The 15,836-nt window shown below is 43.6% G+C and overlaps 1 protein-coding gene and 1 non-coding gene across 4 annotated transcripts in view; both read right to left on the reverse strand.

The window, feature by feature from the left end:
* CKAP5 (cytoskeleton associated protein 5) overlaps positions 1–15,836 on the reverse strand; it is a 109,914-nt gene that overhangs the window by 13,293 nt on the left and 80,785 nt on the right. For all 3 annotated transcript variants that reach the window (XM_006157791.3, XM_006157792.3, XM_027775413.1), the window contains exons 29-36: positions 13,087–13,236; positions 12,401–12,604; positions 12,053–12,188; positions 11,494–11,687; positions 9,497–9,669; positions 8,169–8,342; positions 7,821–7,941; positions 228–407 (exon numbers count right to left, since the gene is read on the reverse strand). In XM_006157791.3, the coding sequence (XP_006157853.1) occupies positions 228–407; positions 7,821–7,941; positions 8,169–8,342; positions 9,497–9,669; positions 11,494–11,687; positions 12,053–12,188; positions 12,401–12,604; positions 13,087–13,236 (1,332 nt within the window). The remainder of the gene's footprint in view (positions 1–227; positions 408–7,820; positions 7,942–8,168; positions 8,343–9,496; positions 9,670–11,493; positions 11,688–12,052; positions 12,189–12,400; positions 12,605–13,086; positions 13,237–15,836) is intronic.
* On the reverse strand, positions 11,832–11,942 carry LOC114009550 (small nucleolar RNA SNORD67). Its single transcript, XR_003550950.1, has one exon. It is a non-coding gene; the product is annotated as a small nucleolar RNA SNORD67 (small nucleolar RNA).

Below are 15,836 nucleotides of genomic sequence, written 5' to 3' on the forward strand. Positions count from 1 at the left end.
CGAGAAGCGGCACTGCAGGGTGTGTACGCATTCTAGGTTACGTCCTGACAGTAAGGCATCCTCGAGGGTCGCCCAGCATCCAGCGAAGCAGTCAGTAGCTTGTTACATGAATTGTGTCACGTTCTCCCAAGTGACATGGGACTCCCTGGAAAACTTGTACCAACTCTGGCTTTAGGGCCCAGGAGGAGAGACTGAGGGCAGCGCACGTCCTGCAGAGGCGCCCTTACCGAAATCATGTTGCCGATGATGCAGCTGTACAACTTGATGATCTCGTCCTTCTCCAGCTTCTCGTCGGCCATGTGCGTGTTGTAGCTGAGTCTCAGCTGCATGAAGGTGGCTATGAGAAACTGATCAATGTGGCCAGACATAGCTTCGGCTTTGTCTTCCTGTCGCAGGACCTCGTCGATCTGGTAACAGAAATGCCAAGATAGATTTTCTAAGCCTCAAACTTCTCAGTTAACAGGAAAACATTATAAAGGACTTCTCTGTAAGGATATTTACTGGCAATTTACTTGCAGTATCTTACCTTGGGGAAGAAAAACACACGTCTAGTGCCTTAGCCATTACGCCACCTGCTGGCTCCTTCTTTATAATTTATTAAAAAGCATGCCTTGGTACCAGCAGTTAGCGTAATGGCTATGTCTCTGGACTCCCACATAGTCGACCGCGGTTTGTGTCCTGGACCCGCTGGCTTAAAGCTCACGCCAGGCGCGTGTGCGTGCGTGCCCAAGATCCTGAGAGGAGAATGGAGGAGAAGAGATTGTGGCGTGGCCATCTCCCCTAGGGGGTGATTTCTTGTTTTCTGTCTGTCTTTCTGGCAAGCGCACACGTCTTGTAGCAAAAACCTCTTAAAAATAAAAAAGCATGCCTTTTAGGCTTCGTCTGTAGAGCTGACGTGAAGATCGTCCTCTACCAACTGAGAAAAGTGAGGCTCAAAAAGATCAAACTCAGGCTTTCCACACCTTGGGTCAGTGTGCTTTCAGTTTAGTACATTGGTTGCCACTAAGGGGAAAAACATGTATCTCCTATGTACTAGTGTCAAAATTCTTCATTTTTGTGATTATATAAAAATAATAACCTGAGACAACTATGATCAACGTTTGATGCCCTCTCCTTGAGCTGGGCTGCCTCACTGCATGACTCCACGGGGCACCACTGAACTGAGCTACATGACAACGTGAAGAGAGTCCCCTGGTGGTGAAGGCACCACTTGAGTATACTCTCTTTCTTTTTTTTTAAATTAAATTAAATTTTATTTATTCATTCATTTATTTTAATTTGACCAGAGAGAGAGAAAGTGTGAAAGCAAGCCGCCAGATCCAGGACTTGAACCATGGTCAGCCATGTGGGAGTGTCCAGCGCCTTAACCACCATGCCACCTGCTGATCCCGAATATACTCTTTCATATTCACTGAGTCCTATACAACACATGTGCACGCTCACATAGGGTCAAACTTCGGGGCACTGTGCACCCTGCAAGAGGATTGCACTGGGTCGTTGGGGAAGTCATGACACATTTTTGCCTAGAAAAACATAGAAAAATATGTCATAGCTTACCCAATGACCTATTAGTATGTGTGTGTCTATACATACATTCATACATCTGTATGTATATATTGATAAAGAGGTTTTTGCTATAGTTAAGCCACTGGGTCTGAGACTTGAACCGTAGTTGACTACATGGGAGTCCAGTGACATAGCCATTATGCCACGTGCTGGTCCCTCTAATTTTTTAATTTAACTTTATTTATTTATTTTTTAATTTGACCGAAGAGAGACAAAGAGAGAGAGAGAGAGAGAGAGGGAGGAAGCGAGAAAGCAAGCCACCAGGTTCAGGACTTGAACCCCATTCGGCCATGTGGGGAGTCCAGTGCCCTTAACTACCACGCTGCCTGCTGGCCCCTAATTCTATTTCTGAGAGAGGATTTTTGCTATAGGGCATGTGTGCTCACCGGAGAGACAGAGAGACAGAAAGCAAGAAATCAACCCTTGGGGGAATGGTCAGGCTGCAATCTCGCCTCCTCCAATCTCCTCTTCGGATTGTGGGCACACACACACACATACCCAGTGTGAATTTTAAGCTGCAGGGTTTGGGACTCAAACCACGGGTGACTATGTGGGAGTCCAGCGACATAACCATTATGTCACCTGCTGGTCCCTATATACTTCTATTTATGTAGCTAACTCGGCAGTAAATTTTGAAAACCCCCTACTGCCAACAGGAGTAACGATTTCTTTTTCAGTTATTAGCAGTAGGCACATGTGCTCACAGAGGCAGAGGTGGCGGTGAGGGGAGGAGAGTGGGGAAGGAGAGCAAGAGTGAGCAGGCGTCTCTCTCCACGCAGCGTGGTCGTGGTGCGATTCGGTGTCCTACATGTCTCCGTCCTTTTGGGTCTTTGAGCAGGCAAATAAGCATCTGTTGTGTTTTTCAAGCTGCTGGTGTTCGAACTGCGGTCAGTCATGTAAATCTGGACTCCCTGAATGACTAGATTAGGGGGTTGGCCCTAGTTTATTCTTTTCTTTTTAAAATTATTTAATTTTATTTATTATTATTATTTTTTTCATTTGACCAGAGAGAGAAAGAGAGGGAAAATGAGAAAGCAAGCCACCAGGTCCAGGATTTAAACCTTGGTCAGCCATGTGGGAGCCCAGCACCTTAACCACCAAGTCACCTGTCAGCACATTTCTAATATCCTTTTTATGGACGATTAACTTTCATATGGTTGCAAAGTACAAATCCTGTAAATACACAGCTTAATGAAGTTCTGCCAGCGTTCATATCCATGGACTCACTGCTGAAAACAAGCTACGGGATATTGTAAACACCCAGGCTTCTCCCTGCCCCTCTAGGCACCCCCTGCCAGGGCTTACTACTAACTATTTCTTCTTTCTCCCTACTATTCTGACCTCTAAACTGATAAAAACTATTCAGCTTCTCCTATGTCCTTACTATACTTTTCATTTATTAGATCTGTCCAGTTCTCTCAATAACTTGTTTTTTCACTTTTTTTTTTTGCCATAGGATAAGTGCACTTGCCAGAGACAGAGAGAGAGGAAAAGTGAGAAATCCCCTCTGGGGGGATGCCCACGCTGCAATGCCTTGTCCTCCATTCTCCTCTTGAGATTTGGGGCACGCATGTACAAGCGCCTAGTGTGACAGCCAGGTCTCTCAGCCCTGTGGGAGTCCAGCGCCGTAACTACTATGCCACCTACTGGTCATTCCTTTTCACTCTCTTAATATTGTCCCCCTGCACCTCAATCCAAAAAACCATAATCTACCCAGTTGCTTAGGCCAAAAATTAAGGAGTTATTCTTGATTTCTTACTTCCCTCACCATCCCATGGGGGATTTTTGGTATGTGCCCAGAGTGGTTTTCAAACTGCAGGAGCTGGGATTTGAGCCACATAGTCCCACGTGGGATCTGGGTGCCTTAACCACCAGGCCACGGAGTGGGCCCATCTTTCCTTACATTTCATATCCTGTGGACTACGGTATCCTATCCGTGCCCTCTTCTTCCTTTCCATCACTGTCCTCCTAGTGGCACGTATTACCTTTACTACGAATTTTGGCCACAGCTTCCTAACGGGTCTCCCGCAATCCATTCTTGCCTTGCCTATAATCCAGGCTCTAGGGAGTGGCAGGGTAACTCCACCCATTACTCCTAAATGTGCAAACAGGAAAGTGTAAATACAGTAAAGGCACATTTTATCCTGAATCATTTGGGAATAAGTTGTCAATCTGCTATCCCATGGTCCCTTGATACTTCCGTGTGTGTGTCTGTGTGTGTGTGTATGTGTATACATACATATATACGTATATATATATATATATAGGTACATGCCCACTTTTTTTTTTAACATGGTACCTAGAACCCTTTACTGAATGAGCGAGTGCTCACAGTTACACAAATTCCAGCTCATATTCTGGCATAGTATAAAGGAGATAAGTCAGCAACTAGGAAAATTTTCTCTGTGGCTTCTTAAGCCAGAATAGTGTATATTTCTTAATAACAAGGACATTCTCCTTAATAATCAATCACACAATGACCAATCAAAACCAAGAAATGAACACTGATGTGAGCAGACGCTATTCCATTTTCTCCTGATTATTTCCTCTATGGCAAAGGCTGGTCTAGAATTACGCACCGCACTTAGCTGCCAAGTCTCTTCATCTCTCCTCACCCTAGAACAGCGCTTTCATTTTTTCCTGACCTTGACACTTCATGAAATGTCCTTTACTCTGCATTTGCCCGGTGCTTCTTCAGGATAAGATTCAGACGGTGCAACATCAGGAATGTCGGCAGGAGGTGAACTCTCACTGAATCCTGCTGGTGGCACATGACTTAATTCTGTCCCATTATTGACGATGGTCACTTTGATCAAAATAGATTGACGTGGTACCTGCTAGGTTTCTCTGTCAAATTACTCCTCATAATTTACATTTTTTATACATTTTATATATTTGTCCTTTGTGGGAATGTACCATGAAACTATGTAAATATCCCATTTCTCCTCAAATTGTAATTAATTAATGTATGGATTTGTGCTTGCCTAGTTTACTAAATTTTGTTGAACTCAATAAATTTACTGTGGGAACAACAGCTGGTGTAATGGCTATGTTGCTGGACTACCATGTAGTCGACCGCAGTTTGAGTCCCGGACCCGGTGGTTTAAACTCACGCCAGGTGTGTGAGCGTGCATGCCCAAGATCCCAAGAGGAGAATGGAGGAGAAGAGATTGCGACATGGCCGTCCCCCCCAAAGGGTTATTTCTCACTTTCTGTCTCTCTGTCTTTCTGGAGAGTGCACATGCTCTATAGCTAAAACCTCTCCAAAAAAAAAAAAAAAATTTACTGAAATTTATTCCACTTACTGGGTTATAACTCATTATATATTATATATTTAAGCACTCAAGTTAAACAAAGGTCATAGCTTCCAGTTGACCTCTGTATCCTTCAGAGACATGTCCCTATACATACACATGCACACACACATTTTTTTTTTTTTTTAGGTTTTTTAGAGTACATGCCCCTAAGTCAGTCCTGGGATCAGCTATATCTCATTTCTTTTCTTGCTTTTCTTTTTTTTTTCCCTAAGAATTATTTTATTCTGGGGCCAGCAGGTGGTGTGGTGGTTAAGGCGCTGGACTTCCACATGGCCAACCATGGTTCGAGTCCCAGACCTGGTGGCTTGCTCGCTCTTGCTCTCTCTCTCTCTCTCTGTCACTCTCTGGTCAAATAAAAATAAGTAAATGAATAAAGTTAAACAAAATAACTCTTAAAAAAAAAAAAAAGAATTATTTTATTCTTTCTCTCTCAATTTGACCAGAGAGGGACAGAGCAAGTGAGCGAGAGAGAAAGAGAGAGAGAAAGCAACCCACCAGGTCTGGGACTCAAACCACGGTTGGCCATGTGGGAGTCTAGCACCTTTAAACCACCACATCACCTGCCGGCCCCCATTTCATTCCTTTTTATGTAAAAGGTATTTAGAAAACAAGACTTGGGTGTGTTCACTGAAGCTGAGGCACTGTTGTTCTCGGGACCTCTCTATGAAAAGCGCTAGGAAAGGCCCAGCAGGTGGCATGGTGGTTAATGTGCTGGACTCCCACATGGGTGATCAGGGTTCAAGTCCCAAACCTGGTGGGTTGCTTTCTTACTCTCTCTTGTTCTTCAGTCAAATTAAAAAATAGTAATAAATGAGGGACCAGCAGTTAGAGTAATAGCTATGTTGCTGGACTCCCATGTAGTTGACCGCGGTTCAAGTCCCGGACCCAGTTGCTTAAACACATATCAAGCGCTTGTGCATGTGTGCCCAAGATCCCAAGAGGAGAATGGAGGAGGAGGGATTGTGGTGTGGCCATCCCCCCTGGGGGGTGATTTCTCACTTTCTGTCTCTGTCTTTCTGGTGAGCGCATGAGCCCTATAGCAAAAACCTCTCAAAAAAAGAAAAAAAGTAATAAATGAAATGAAATAAATAATTATTTTAAAAAAGAGCCGAGGAATATATGTATACTATATACCTACATACGTATACCCCAAATATTTATGCCCTGTCTGTGTTTACACACACACAATGTACTTCGAGATTTATTTCTGCACCCACACATGCAGCCTGAGCTCACTGCTGCTCTAACTGTGGGCCAATACCAGAGCTCACTGTGTCTTGCTCTTCTACATTTGTAACTCCCTTCTTGGACAGTGAGAAACTTGTCTCCAAGTTTTCTTAAGTTTATTCATTTGACCATCCCAATCAGCCTCCGTTTCTGCTGCCAGCCATCTTCCATGCCACTGCTCACTCTTCTGGTTTGGCTCTGACTGCCCATTCTGAGTCGCCTTGCATGGACCCTCCAGCCCTCGTTGGCACTAACGCACACAGACATGCCATTACCCTACCTGGGTTCTACTGACACGACAGGCCAGCTCCCTGCATGGACACCCTCTTCATCTACTCTGTCAGCCCTCTGGGATGGACACCCTTCTCACAAGCCTTGGGCTTGGAGGCTCTCACACTAGCCACTATGGCGCCCCACTTCTACCCCCAACACAGCTGTGGATGCCTACCCACGCTGCTCTGCCTCACCTAATGGGCTTAGTACTAGACTGTTAGGGAAAAAAAAAAAACAGAAAAAGGAGAGAATGATTTTTTAATAAACATGTAGCTTCTTTGAAATTTCCTTTTCTTTTTCTTAAGAGATGTTTTTGCTATAGGGTGTGTGTGTTTGCCAGAGACACAAAGAGAAAGAAAGAAACCACACCCTCTGGGGGATGACCATGCTGCAATCCCCTCACCTCCATTTCCTTAGGATTTGGGGCATACACACACATACACACACACACACACACACACACACTTACTTGGCTTGAATTTTGAGCCATTGCATCTAGGGTTTGAACCATGGTCGCCCATGTGGGAGTCCAGTGCCTTAACCACTATGCCATCTGCTGGCTCTTGAATTTTTTAATAGCTTCCTATCACACATAAAATAAAATCCAAACAGAATATCCTGGGACTTTTAAAGAAAGCCCTGTATGATGTGGTCCTTGTCTGTCTCCCAAACCTCACTCTACCATTCCCTCGCTTCAGGCATATGGCCTTCTACTGCTCCCTGTAACACAGCAAGCTCATTTCAACCTTGGGGCTGTTGTGTCCTAGCTGGTCCCTCTGTTTGAAATGTTCTTACCCTGATCTGCACATCCTAGTTCAAACATGTCCTGGTCACTCTTTTTTTTAAAAGAGAGATTTTTGCTATCGAGTGCATATACTCACTGAAGAGACAGGAGGTGAGAAATCACTCCCCGGGGGGATGGCCATGCCACAATCCCTTCTCCTCCAGTCTCCTCTTGGGATCTTGGGTGCACGCACACACATGCCTGGCATGAGTTTTAAGCTGCCAGGTCCAGGACTTGAATCGCAGTAGACAATATGGGAGTTCAGCGATGTAACCGTTATGCCATCTGCTGGTCCCTATCCTGGTCACTCTTAAGTAGTCCTGTTATAGTAGTTACCATTACCTGCTATTTTGTTTACTTATTTGTCTCTGTCTATTAAAATCTGCATAAGGACCATAATAAGCCTTGGCTTCTACTTATTTGTTGCTGTATTTTTAGCCTTTGAGTGAATGCAATTGTGAAAATGTAAGGTTCTACTAAAGCTCTCTCTTCTGAGGCAAATGAAGACCGAGTGGCCCCTGTGTACTTTTCGTCAGGACAACACTGAACGCTGTCTGTGTCCTTGAACACACTGCAGCTCTGCTCACATGCAGCCCACCCCTCTCAAGGCCTCTCCTTTCCTACTGAGTGACTGTCAGGGGCCGTTCCGGTACCTGTGTCAGAGCTTGGATGCTCGTGTTGATGTCACCACTGGCTACTTGGGAGATGATGAAGTTGATTGTGGATGCGGTATTACTGTGCATGTCATCGAAGTGCGGAGAGACAGCCCGGACCCTAGACAGCAGAGCAAAGGGCAAGTTCAATCGCCATCGCATGACATCCTGGGAAGGCGGCTCCCCACCGGATCCAGGGCTTCATGAGAAATGATGACAGGTCGGACGATCATCAGTGCTCCATAGTTTTAACTTAACATAGTTTTAACTGCACGTTACCACAGAGGGCCCTTTCTACATGTGCATGCTTATGAGCAACTGCGATTTAAGTGAAAGAGTTTAACTTACTTGGGTTCAGGAATAAGAACTGGTTCGAAAATGTCATCCAGTTTGTGCTGGACCAGTTCTGGCATCTCACATCGGACTGTACCATTGTCATTCTCAATCTCATCTAGATCCAGCTGGAATTCTCGGCGAACCATCTGGGCTGCCTCGGGATGCCCGCTCATGCTTCGGGCTTGGCTGAAGGAAGCAAAAGGAGGCTCCTGAACTAAGAGACTTCTAAGCCAGAGCGCACTGTCAGTTGCCCCAAAGCTTCAAGACAGATGTTCAACTTCTGGTTTCAGCCCCCCTCGAATGATTTAAGTCCTTGGGTCTAAGCAAGTGCCTTCAATGGGCAGCAGCACTGGTAATCAGTATCCTAAGAAAGCAGAGAACTTTAACTTTCACTTACATCCCTGCCAAGTTACAGGTACTCTTTAGTTCACTAAAGCCAAGAAACCTTGCACTTCTGTTCCAGATGGGACAGAAAGGAATAGAGTACTTGCACTGACCCAAAGGTTACTACTTTTGGCCAACGATATAAGAAAAATCTAGACTGGCAGGTCTTTTCTACTGAATTAACCAGTGTTTAAATATTTTTCATCATAGACACCATTCCATGCAATATTCAGTACATTTTGTACTTTGAGGGACAGCGAGTCGCCTCTTTTTAGGAATATTTACTCTTAACAGGTCAAGGCTAGCAGTGTATTTAAGAAATAGGTATTCAAAGTTTCCAAATTCAAATCGGTTAAAATTATACTCGTGACACAACCCAAAATAGAGCCATCTTGCTTGGAAGGCAGAACTTTGAGTCCCTAAGACATTTCTGGGTTGCATGCATTATATTTAGCCCTATATCAAGAATAGGAACTCAAGCACAACTAAATATAACACAGGAAGAGTTCAAGAATCCAACTTTAGCCACACGATGCTGAGCTGCCATTTCTGTCTGTCACTGGACTTCTGTGGCAGGTGTGACCGATGGGATAGTTATGGACCCCTCTACCCTGTTACAAACTCTAAGCCCGTTACCCTCAGAGGGGATGAATCCAAGTCAGAAGTTAGCAAGATAGAAGAGCCCTGCTAATGAGGAGTTAGCAGGCAGTACTTACATCCTATAAGTGCGATACATAATTCTGTCCACGGAAAAGCAGTGAAAGAAGGCACAAGACCATTTAGAAGTGGTTTTGAGACAAAGACAATGAAGACATTTAGTTACAAGACATTTACCCAGACGCTCTGTCATGCATGATCATGGCTACGAGAATGCAAGATTATGTTACGGGACAAGCTCTGAGCACATGGGCCAAGTCCACAGAAACGCTCTCAGACAGCCACGTCTGCCTACATACTTGAGTTTGGAGGACATGTCCTCAGCGGGTCCCTTGCGCAGCATGTTGGCGTTGGCGCTTATGCTCTGTGTGCGCTGGGGTTTCTCTTCCACCTGTTTCATGGGTGCAGCAGAAGGCCTCTTCGCTGACCGCTTGATCCTCTCCTCGAGCATGCTCATATCCTTTTCAGAAAGCTGTGGAGGAGGCCGAACTGATCAGTTCATGTGTCTACTAAAGTGTGAGGAGAAATTAAAAAGCTTAACTAGAGGGATCAGCAGATGGCATAACAGTTATGTTGTTGGACTCCCACATAGTCGACCACAGTTCAAGTCCCAGACCTGGGCAGCTTAAAACTGACACCAGGCGCGTGTGCGTGCATGCCCAAAATCCCAAGAGGAGAGAACAGAGGAAGAGGGATTGTGGCATGACCATCCCTTTCGGGGGGAGATTTTTTGCTTTCTGTCTGTTTCTGTTTCTCCAGTGAGCACACATGCCCTAAAGCAAAAACTCTACAGAAAAGTAGAAAAAGCCTAACTAAAGGACTCAAGAATTAACATCTATTCTTAAAACTCTTGCCAGGCACGTGTGCGTGCATGCCCAAGATCCCGAGAGGAGAATGGAGGAGAAGGGATTGCGGCGTGACCATCCCTCCCTGGGGGGTGATTTCTCACTTTCTGTCTCTCTGTCTGTCTCTGTCTGTCTAGCGAGCACACGCGCCCTAGAGCAAAAACCTCTCCAAAAAAGAAAAAAAAAGAATTAACATCTATTTTCGTAAACAAAGCAAACAGAACCTAGCATGTTAGGACAAGTTTACTTGCAAAATACTTCATTTAAAAAAAATCAATATTGGGGCCAGCAGATGGCGTGGTGGCTTGCTTTCTCACTCTTCCCACGACCCCATGAGCACATAAGCCCTATGGGAAACTTAAAAAAAATTATAATAAATTAAATCAAAATTTTATTTGTTTAGAGCAATTTTTGCTATCAGGTATGTGAGCTCACTGGACAGACAGAAAGCAATAAATCACCCCCCAGGGGGATGGCCACACTGCAATTCCTTCTTCTCCATTCTCCTCTCAGGATTTTGGGCATATACACACACATGCCCGGTGTGAGTTTTAAGCCACTGGGTCTGGGACTCGAACTGCGGTCAACTATGTGGGAGTCCAGCAACATAACCACTATGCCATCTGCTGGTCCCTAAAATAAATAATTAAAAAAAGAAAATCAACTACTGGGACCAGCAGGTGGCATGGTCTCTCTCTCTCTCTCCCTGGGGGGTACCTTCTCACTTTCCCTCTCTCTGTCTTACTCCTTTGAGCGCATGTGCCCTATGGCAAAAACCTAAAACAATAGAAATAAAGATGAAACTACTATTAATTCCTACCTAGTTATAACTACAAGAGGACATATAAAAGAAGGAAAGGATTGGGGTGGTGTGGTGGTTAAGGTACTGGACACTCCCACATGGCCAACCACGATTCATGTCCTGGACCTGGCGGCTTGTGTTCTCACTTTTCCCTTTGTGTCTATCTCTGGTCAAATTGAAAGAAAACATGATTTCCAGTAAATCATAGCCCAAATGTCCTATAGGAATCAGACACCGCTCCTGGACCTATCTGGATCCTAGGACACATTGATAACCTGAGAGACTAAGTGAAATGTTTTAGCTACAGTTGAGATGGCAGGATGCACAACACTTAAGAGATCTTGCCACTTTCTTTTTTTTTCCTTTTTTTTAAAGAGATTTTTGCTATAGAGCATGTGTTCTCACTGGACAGAAAATGAGAAATCACCCCTGGTGGGGATGGCCACCTCACAATTGCTTCTCTTTCAAGCTCCTCTCGGGATTTTGGGCATGAATGCACACACACTCAGTGTGAGTTTTATGCCACCTGGTCTGAGACTCGACCCATGGTCGGCCACGTGGGAGTCCAGCAACATAACCACTATACCATCTGCTGGTACCCCCATTTTCTTCACATCATACTAGCACTGCTCAAACAAAAGTCACTCACATTTCCGATCAGTTTGAACACCTGATCCCCATATACGTTATACACCGTTACGATGGTGTTGAGTGCAGCGTTGCGAACAGCGTTGTCACGGTCTCCGATATGAATAGCTATCTCCTTTAAGGCTTTTCCTGGGGTTGGTTGGCAAACATTCATGCCATAGGACTCGACCAGGCACCCCAGCTCTTCCAGGCACTCTGACGGGGGAGAATGGCTAGATTAACAAGAGGCAACATGCAATGGCCACGAGACCTGTCCTTACTATAACATACATTTCCCCTGGCACACGAAAGACTAAGACAATGGTGTCTCAGCAGTAGGTACTCCTGAAGAGGGATGCCTGTGAGTCAGATGGCCCCTGTGCACTTGATTTTGTCACCAGGGTGGTACTGAGTGGTGCTGGTATCACCTGACACCGTTGCCCCACCAGTGTGCAACTCATCACTCTCACAGTATAGACCAGGAGGCTGGCGTCAGCTCTGTGGACACTGAAGAAATTCCCCTGTTCACTTATAAGCTACTACTTCTAGGGGCTGCTGAGACTCGGGTCTGTTTGCTTCACCTGCTCTCTGCTTAGAGTTTTTAGATTTGGTTCCTTCCATGATGAAGGGGAACATCTTGCTGGATGGGTAGACAAGGCACATCCGGTTCAGGATGGCACGGACATCTTTACGAATGACATCCTTTGGTTCTCCAACCTAGTCAACAAGGAAAACATTGATTAGGTGAGGCATTTTCTGAGTAGCAGTGGTTCCCCTGTGTGTTACTATACCTCAAGAGATCGGGGACGTGGTGATGAGTAGTGAAGGGTAGCGTCACATGATAAGTGAAAAAGGAAGAGAGAATAAGTGTATAGGAACTAAGACCAGCCGGGAACTTAGCTGCTTCCCAGATGAGGACACCATTTTACCTTAAGGATGAGATAGGGGATGAAGGAAGATGCTTCATTCTCAGTAAGATGATACTCCTCTTCTGTCAGCAGGGTGAAGAGCAATTTTAAATATTCTAGTGCTTTCATTAGGACACTTGTATTGGTGTCAAAAAATCGCAAGGTAAGCCACTTTAAGATGAGATCCAGGCAACCAATGACACCTTCTTTTTCACTTTCCAAGTGCTTAAAATAAAACAAAACAAAATTCTCACAAATGAAACTGTAAAAAGCTTACAATCTAGCAAAGAAGTACCTCTAAAATTTGACTGAAAACTAAAAGATGAAATGACATATTTTTTAAAGAATTATTTGATTTAACTTTATATTATTTATTTTTATTTGACCAGAGATGGACAGAATGAGAGAGAGAAAGTGAGAAAGCAGGCAGCTAGGTCTGGAACTCGAACTGTGGTCGGCCATGTGGGAATCTAGCGCCCTTAACCACCACACCACCTGCAGGCCCCAAAAACAACATTTTTTAAGCCTCCAATTAAGATCTAAACAACACACACAGTCGTTTATTTTTTCAAGTAAGAAAGCTTTAAGAACAAACAATATGTTACATTCCACTTCCTCCTCCAGTCATGCAAACTACCGATTATTTCCCAGGGCTCCGTATATTCAAGTGCCCGAGACAGCGGAGTGTTCACCCACTGCAGACTTACATCAACCATGACAGCCAGGGCTTTGTTATGATGCTGAAAGTCTGAGTGAAACATCTCATCCTGTAGCCATTTAGCCACACAGCTAGACATCTGAGTCTTTAGCTGTTCAATGTATTCATCTCGTGGGGTTGTAAAATTCCACTTCAGCACCTGAAAAAAAAAAAGTGAAAAGGGGTTATTAGGTGTTCAACTGAAGTGAGGTGGAGAACCTTAGGTAATGCTACTGCATCTAATTAGATATGTTCTCTCTCTCTCTCTCTCTCTTTTTTTTTTTTTTAGATTTTTGCCATAAGGTATGTAGGCTCACCAGACAGGGACGGGGAGAAAGGGAAAGTGAAAAATCATGCCTGAGGGGGATGGCATGCCACAATCCCTTCTCCATTCTCTCCTTGGGATTTTGGGCAGGCATGTACATGTGCCCAGTGTGTTTCAAGTCACCAGGTCCAGGACTTAAACCTTGGTCAGAATATGTGGAATTCCAGCCACATAACCATTATTCCATCTGCTGGCCCAAAAAAACAAAATTTAGATGAAATGGACAGATCTCTGGACACATATAACTTACCAAGATTGAAGTAGGAAGAAATGGAAAGTGTGAGTAGACCAGTAACAAGCAATGAGGTTGAATCAGTAATAAATAAGATTCCCAATGAGGAAGAGCCAGGTCCTGATGGCTTTACTTCTGAATTCTAAGAAACTTTTAAAGAACTTACCCCAATGCTCTTCGAACTATTTCTAAAGATTCAATAGGAAGAAAGCTTCCCCTAAATTCATTCTATAAAGTTCCATCATCTTCATTCCAAAGCCACACAAGGTCCTGACAAAAGAAAACTCCAGGCCAATATCCCTGATAAATATGGATGCAAAAATTCTCAAAGAGATACTAGCAAATTGTATTCAACAACGTATTAAAAAGATTATACACTACGACCAAGTAGGCTTTATTCCAGGGATGTAGGGATGGTTCAGCGTATACAAAACAATAAATGTAATAAAACATCACATTAACAAGAGGAAGATAAAAATCATATGATCATATCAACTGATGCAGACAAAGTATTTGATAAAATACAACAATCCTTCATCATTAAGACTCTCACAAAATTGGCACAGAAGGGACATTCCTTAAAACAATAAAAGCCATCTATGAAAAATTCATAGCTAACATCATGCTGTCAACTAAAAACTTGAAGACAAGAGCTGCCCACTTCCTCCACTCCTTTTTTAACATAGTACTGGAAGTTTTAGCCAGTGTGATTAGACAAGAGAGTCAAATAAAAGGCATCCAGATAGGAAAAGATGTGAAATGATCTCTATTTCCAGATGATAGGATATACGTAAAAATCCAAGAAGACTCCTCCTTCATGGCTCCTGACAACTAGTGATTTCAGGGAAGAAAGAGAAATGAAGATTTTCTACTGAGAATTCAGTCTCCAGTCCACAAACTCGAGTGGAGAGATAAGGGGCAGGCCTTCAAAAGAAGACTCCTCCATGGATCCTGAGAATTACTGATTTCAGAGAAAAAAGAGAAATAAAGATTTTCTACTGACAATTCAGCCTCAAGCCTTTGAGTGGTATGGAGCCCTCTAGCCTTCTCTCTGTCTCTGTCTTCTCATTTTTTTTTACTTTTTATTTAAAAAAATCACTGTGAGGTCACAAAAAATATGGGAAAGCAAGACAATACCTCTCCTCCAAGGGAAAATAACTCCTCTTCATACAGACAGTTCAATGGAAATCATGGAAATGTCTGATAAATACTTAAGAATATAAATAATGATGAACCTAACAGAGATGCAAGAGAAGAGAGACAGTGCACTGTAAGCTATTTTCTTGGCTTTCAGCCCTGCCTTTTATCTTGCTAATGATCCCCTTCCCCATTCCCACCCAGGAGAGGCAAGGGGCAGGCCTTCAGAAGAAGACTCCTCCATGGCACCCGAGAACTAGTGGCTACATGGTTTTCTATTTTTTAATTTTTTTTTTTTAAATAATTTTTTGGGGGTTGTTCATTTTTTCCTTTCTTTTTCTCTATTTCTTTGTTGTTTTCTCTCTCTCTGTTTCCTTTTCTTTTATCTCATCACTCTGCTCCTCAGTCTCCATTCGCTGTTTCTGGATGGATTGAAGGGAATCATAGCCAAACATCCAAATACTACTAGGGTTAATCTATTCCTCAATACCCACTAAATATGCCGCACAAAGGGATAAAAATAGAATGGCAAAGAGATTTCAGATCACCTCCTTCTGCACGCTCACTAATGCTCAGACTGAACTTCTGAAATGAGGAAGAAACACACCATCCATCAGATGAGTAGAAATCACCGCAGGGCCACAAGAAATACGGGAAAGCAAGAACATACCTCTCCTCCAAGGGAAAAGAATAGCTCCTCTTCATCCACAGACAGTTCAATGGAAATCATGGAAATGTCTGATAAAGAATTTAGGATATTCATAATGATGAAGCTAACAGAGATGGAAGAGAAGAGAGACCATGAACTGAGGAAGAGGCAGAAGAAAGGAGCTGATGAGTTCCAGGAGGTGAGGAAATTCTCGCAAGATCTAAAAAAGGAATTACACACTTTTAAAAAGAATGAAACGAACCTGTTAGAGATGAAGGCTATAATACAGGAAGTCAAAATCTCCCTTGAAAGTATTAAAAACAAACTGGATCATACAGAAAATAGATCTCAGATGTAGAAGAGAAAATTGCTGGCCTAGAAAAACCCACCATGAAGACTGAGAAAATTGCCAAAAAA

The sequence above is a fragment of the Tupaia chinensis genome, unplaced genomic scaffold (genome assembly GCF_000334495.1).
Source record: "Tupaia chinensis unplaced genomic scaffold, TupChi_1.0 Scaffold000561_1, whole genome shotgun sequence".
Taxonomy (NCBI): domain Eukaryota; kingdom Metazoa; phylum Chordata; class Mammalia; order Scandentia; family Tupaiidae; genus Tupaia; species Tupaia belangeri.